The sequence below is a fragment of the Clarias gariepinus genome, chromosome 9 (assembly GCF_024256425.1).
Source record: "Clarias gariepinus isolate MV-2021 ecotype Netherlands chromosome 9, CGAR_prim_01v2, whole genome shotgun sequence".
Taxonomy (NCBI): domain Eukaryota; kingdom Metazoa; phylum Chordata; class Actinopteri; order Siluriformes; family Clariidae; genus Clarias; species Clarias gariepinus.
In genome coordinates, this window is record NC_071108.1 from 10,935,833 (window position 1) to 10,941,832 (window position 6,000).

General features: G+C 36.9%; 1 protein-coding gene across 3 annotated transcripts in view; it reads right to left on the bottom strand.

Moving 5' to 3' along the window:
- nphp4 (nephronophthisis 4) overlaps nucleotides 1-1,345 on the bottom strand; it is a 208,299-nt gene extending 206,954 nt beyond the window's left edge. For all 3 annotated transcript variants that reach the window (XM_053503110.1, XM_053503109.1, XM_053503111.1), the window contains exon 1: nucleotides 804-1,345. In XM_053503110.1, the coding sequence (XP_053359085.1) occupies nucleotides 804-968 (165 nt within the window). In that variant the 5' untranslated portion in view covers nucleotides 969-1,345. The remainder of the gene's footprint in view (nucleotides 1-803) is intronic.
- Nucleotides 1,346-6,000: the final 4,655 nt, after the last annotated feature.

The following is a 6,000-nucleotide window of genomic DNA, read 5'->3' on the forward strand; positions in this document are numbered from 1 at the left end:
TCTGATGTGCTGGGTGGCAAGTGAACAAACCCTATCCCCTATCCCTAGCTTCTACTATATTTTACTATCTACCTGCATATTCATCTATCTATGTAGTGAAGGGTTATATAAATAACTTTATTTAAATTGTATTGAAGCCTTTTAGTAGTAGTAGAATTGGTTTATCATGTACAGTACTTGTCAAATTTTGGACACACTTTCCAATTCATTGTTTTTTGTGATTAGTAATAAATCTTTTACTGTCTAGAACAATTCTGGAGATTTCAAAATTACATAACAACAACAACAACAACAACAACAGTCAGCTGTTACTTTAAGACGTGAAGGTCAGCTGGTCTGGAATAGATCTTGCAAGAACAGTATTGTCAAGTGCATTTGCAAAACCCATCGAGCACCATGATGAAACTGGATCTCATGAAGACAATCGAAGACCATGAAGACAGAAAAGCAGGACCAAAACTTACCTCTACTGCAGAGAAGTTCATTTAGAGTAACCAGCCTCAGAAATCACAGATTAACAAACAGCACCTCAATTATAACAAAGCAAAAGTAGCAGACACATCTGAATATTAACTGTTCAAAGAAGATTAATGCATATTCCCAATGCATTCAGCACTGTTTTACAATGTAGAAAGAAATAGAAATCTGGAAAGACATAAGTGGGTGTGTCCAAACTTTTGATTTATTGTATTGTTAATTAGTTGCATTGTATTAATGGTTATAATTATGGTTAACTGATTGATTGTTAACCCTGTTGATTTTTACTGTTAAATTTGTGTGTGTGTGTGTGTGTGTGTTTTCACCTGGTTTAAATGAAGCCCATCCAGTCGTTTGAACACGAGTTGGAAAGCCTGGCTCGTGCCCTGTGCTAACCGGGCTGTTTGGTTAGGAGGAGGAATCACTCGGTTTTCTTCGCAAATGCGTTTCCACGCCGACATTCTCCCAGCACGCGTCCTGTCTCCCTCCATCGAACTTCACTGATCAGTGGCAATGATGTCACTCAAAGCTGTAGAGCTTCCCTTCTTCCTCCTAAAAAACTAAACCTTACCCGAGAAGCCATCATCAGCACCTAATTCTGTAAAAGTCTATTCAGGGACTAACATCACAGCGTCACGCTTTCCAATCTCAGCTTTTCACAAACTCTTCTGCTCTCACTAGTGTTTAGCCAAGCCTGCTAGCTAACGCCTCCAAGTTAACTATGTGTTCGATTTTCATATAGTCCCGGCTTATATTTATCCACGCGATTAAACGTACATTAGTACAAAGTCACAATAAAAAACAAATCACTGAGTTTAGAAAAAAAATAAATGTCAAACTAGCTCTCCATCATATCATCGCCGCCATGTTGTTTACCCTCAGCGCTTAGTAGCTGTTGCCAAGGGGACCAGAGCGAACCGTTCTTCTTCACTTATATTTATAAACAGCGAAACTGAACAGGTGCGCCATCTTGTGTTGTGGCGCTGCAATTACACAGAGATTCTACAATTTTTAGTCGATTTTTTGTTTTTAGTTTCCTAAAATTAGATTTTCCTTGTTTTTAGTCCTAGGAATTCATTAAAATTCCTAGCGAATCATTTAAATCCTCACAGCACTTTAAAATCATATTAGCCATGTGCATCCTGACACCCCTGAGACTCCGGAGTGCCTAATGGTGGTCTAGGAAATCCCTTATTAAAATATTTTCTGGGCTTTCTGTCATGGAGGCATTAATACAGAGCCAGGGGGTGGGTGGACCTTTGCATGGTGGCTAGGGTGAAACTGGGCATGAGGCCAGCACATGATGTGAGCATGAGGAAGGAGCTGGGACCTGGCATGGGGTGAGCAGGGAGTGGTCATGGAGTAGTGTCTGGCTGAGATGGGGCAGGACGTGACTCAGGGGAAGCAAGGAGTAGCTCAGGTAAAGTGGGACATGGCTTAAGAGGTACAGAACATGGCTCTGTTAGGAGAATATGGCTTTGCGGTGTATGATATGGTTCAAGAGGCACAGAACATGGCTCTGAAGGTGCAGAATGTAATTTAGGCAATGTAGGGGATGGCTCTGATGGTGCAGGGTGTGGCTCAGGCGATGCTGGGCAGTTAATGCAGGGCCGACAGGAAACACCTCTGAGTTCACAAGAAATAATTTTGCATTTGACACCTTTCAGGGCTAGGAGGATCTATTTCAGGGTAACAGGGCTAACAGGTAGCATCTAGGAAGTAACAGGAACCACCTGAGTTGTAACCTTAGCCGACAGGACTTAGCCGAAGATTAACATGGTTAAAGACTGAAAGCTACAAGCTACTATACCTAACCGAACAGTGTTCAGGTTATGAACCTAATCATGGCTAACAGTTCAGGACCATCTTGATTAACAAAAAAAAGTTCCATGGCTAGCAAGAAAGAGTTCAGAAAAAAATAAGACAATTTAGGTTGAGATTTGTTGCTAGAGGTCTCCATGTCAACCCCTCGACTTCTCTTTGACTTTTAAGCCAGCTTGTTGGTGAGCACTGCTCCTTTGTGCTGGAGCTCCAGCATCCACTGTATAGCATGCTGTGCTGGCAATGCAGTTCTGAAAATATCCAGCTGAAATGTAAGTTCCTTTCTTCCCTGCTGGAGGTCAGCCACTAGCATTGTTCTGCTCCAGTGCCTTTTTGAAGCACCATGCTGGATCTTGCATGTCTCTCTCCCACACACACACACACACACACACATACACCTCCTTACCTTCGGCTTGTTGCCAGATCATGGGATGACTGCCTGCAAAGTCTGATCGTCTCACTCTTGTTTTGCTGCTGGTCTTCCTTTGGATTTGCCATCCTGGATCCAACATTCTCTGTATCTCCTCTGAGCTGCTCACCAATAGAGAAGTAGAGCCCCGCTAAAAACCAAAAAAATTAAAGGGGACCCTATTTGGTATGCCAAAGTACCAGTCTTGCATTCTTGCATTAGACACACAAGACTATGAAAACCAAGAGCTTAAAAATGATAATAAACAGGAAACTAAATAAAAAAACACAGGTTGAACCGAAGCACAAGACAGTAAGAAACCATTTCAAGTCCCCAAAACACACTCTAACAGCCAACAGTGATCAAATAATACAGGCAATTCTGTTCTTTTTAATAATCAGATGATATTTAGGTGATTAAAGAATGGCTGCCTATAGTATGCTTGCAGCAGTGTGGAAGCAATTTAAACTGCTGTAATAGACACTAAAATTCACATTATAAAAGATAAAGCCTGAAGAATTTGAACATTTCTACATAATGAAGAAATACATCATTTCAGCATTGGGAATATTTTTGGTCATTATTATGACAAGTAAAAAAAAAATAGTTCAGAAGCAAAAAGACATTATTGGCAAATAATCTTTTTAAAATGTAATAAGTTTTCTTTTTTTATCAGTTATATGTTTTTTTTTTCATATTCATTCATATCAAATGTTTTCTTGCATGCTATAATTACTGCAGTAGCAATTGCTTTACTCAAGTCAATGTTTGTTTTTGAGCACTGCCAAAAATATTTGAAAATGATAGAAAGGTTTTTTTTATATATAATATCCATAAAAAAATCTAGTGTGTTTAGCTGTTCGTGTTTTAATTTCAACTAATTGCACATGTACTGTAGTATTTTTCTATGGTTGTCTCATTGACTTTTCCTGCATTGCTGACATGAAATATAAATGAGAAAAAGAAAGAGAACAATTTACACTGACACACACCACTGCTGTCTACTTTTGACTGTCTGACTATATATAAGGTAACTCTGCTAGTAACTATGAACTTTACTATAATGTTCTTCATTAGATTTTTTTTTTCCTGATACAGTACATGCTCAAGCTACTGTCTTTTGCTTAAAGGGCTCCATGTTCTAAGACATAGTGTTTATATGTGTATATTTGTATTATATCTGATGGTCATACCACCATAATGCCAGATTAACATATATGCTTTCTATTAGCATTCGGTTTAACTACCTAATCAAAACCAACTAAAAAACTACTAAAAATGCCGAATAGCACATTTTACAAGAAATGTTTTTTTTACCCAAGAAATAAAAATATGCTTTTAAGTGTAAATGTTAGTAAAAGGTTTTCTAAAAGCTTACGTCAGCCGTGACATAAATCAATTATACACTATACAGACAATAAAAAGTTTGCTCGGAGAAATGCTCTGGCTAGCTTATCTCACCTAGCTGAATAGCTTTAGTAGTCCGAATTATGAGAAAAATACTGTCTTTTAGCTTTTGCTTGTGATTTTGTGTTAATAACTGAATTACTAAGAGTCAAACCACTCAATAATGTCTTCTTCAGAACATCCATAAGACTTTTAATGTGAATAAGCCTAGGACTTGGTGATGGCCAACTGAAGAAAAAGTCATTTAATGTAATAACCTGTTCATTCAGTACATTCAGGTAGTCAGCTAACTTTATTTTTTTATTGCCACATAATGTTGCTGAGCCTAGACCTGACCAATTGAAGCAACCCCAAATCATGTGACCACCTCAAGAGCCTTGTACAGTGGCCACTATGCATGATGGGTGCATGCACCCATCGCTCTGGAATAGGGTCAATCTGGATTCACCAGACTTTTTTTTTTCATTCTTCCAAAGTCAATGCTCCTTATCAAATATCAGTAAACCCTTTTTTTAATGATTAACCTCACTACACAGCAGTTTGGTCACAATCCCATGTTTTGGGTTTTTATCATATTATGCATATGTAAATAATGTTACATTCACTATTAAACTTAGCTGTGATTTCTACTTTAGATTCTTTAATGCAACTTTACTAACTAATTAAGTGATCTCTGACTACCGTCAGTCATGATTTTCACCAATTATGTTCCAATCCTTCCATCTTATAATAATGCATCGGGCGTTTCTTAATTAAATTCCAGCAAATTCAGCAATTTTTTTCTTTGCTTGCCAATAATTGTTCTCAGCCGAAACATATTAATCACTGCAGTAATTATCCAATCAAGACATTTAAACATTTACTTATCTAAATCCAAAGTATTATTTATTTATTTAATTATTTTGGCCAGGCAGTGTATATAATTTTGCTTCTGCTCAGGCACAAACGTCTATACAAAGTAATGACAGAAGTTTACATTAGTTTTTGTTGTCAAGTTAAATATAAAGCTGATGTAAGCAGATAGCTAATTATGATTTGTACTTTAGAAGCATTGATGTCATTTGTACCAAATATAGTCTCACCTAATTAAAAACAAATGAAAGTTAGAACTCTCTGAACTGAAAGATGAAGTCTATAAATAACAAGCTATTCGTAACAGTAAGAAGCTTATTATGACTTGGGTTTTAAATGATTTCCTTTATTCTGCAGTATAGTGTTACAGAAATGACTTTGTGTGTGTGTGTGTGTGTGTGTTTAAGAGAGCAAGACAAAGAGAAAATGATACAGTAGAGTTTATACTCAGATATAAACTTGCCACTGTCCTTCACTTTCTCTCTTTCTCTCTTAAAAATGTTTCTGTTCATTCCTTGGGTATTTCAAACTCTGTACATGACACGTACAGTACAAACGTCTGGACCCTATGATCCCATTACAGTTTTCTGTTCTTTTCCCCTCTTTTTCTTGCTGCATTTTAATTTTCAGTCTGTAAAGGTTTCACTAACAGACACCTACACTTTTCTAATCCCTGCAAACTGGTCCACTGAGTACAGCACACTGTTTGCTTATTCAAGATATGATGTTCTCAGCCACCCACACACACACACACACACAACACACTGAAATACACAACTTTATTATCTAGTTTAACAATTTAGATCATACTGAGAAAAAAATACAACTTCTGCACATTTAGTGATCTGTCACATGTTTATTATATTTAAAGGATCAGCAAAAATACTGTCTAAATAATAATAATAATAATAATAATAATAATAATAATAATAATAATAATTAGCAGGTTAATAAGCATATCCTGCAAATAAGTTGGTCATGAATCTAGATACATAGCAAGTGCACATACACAAACTTTTGTTTAGCAAGGAATT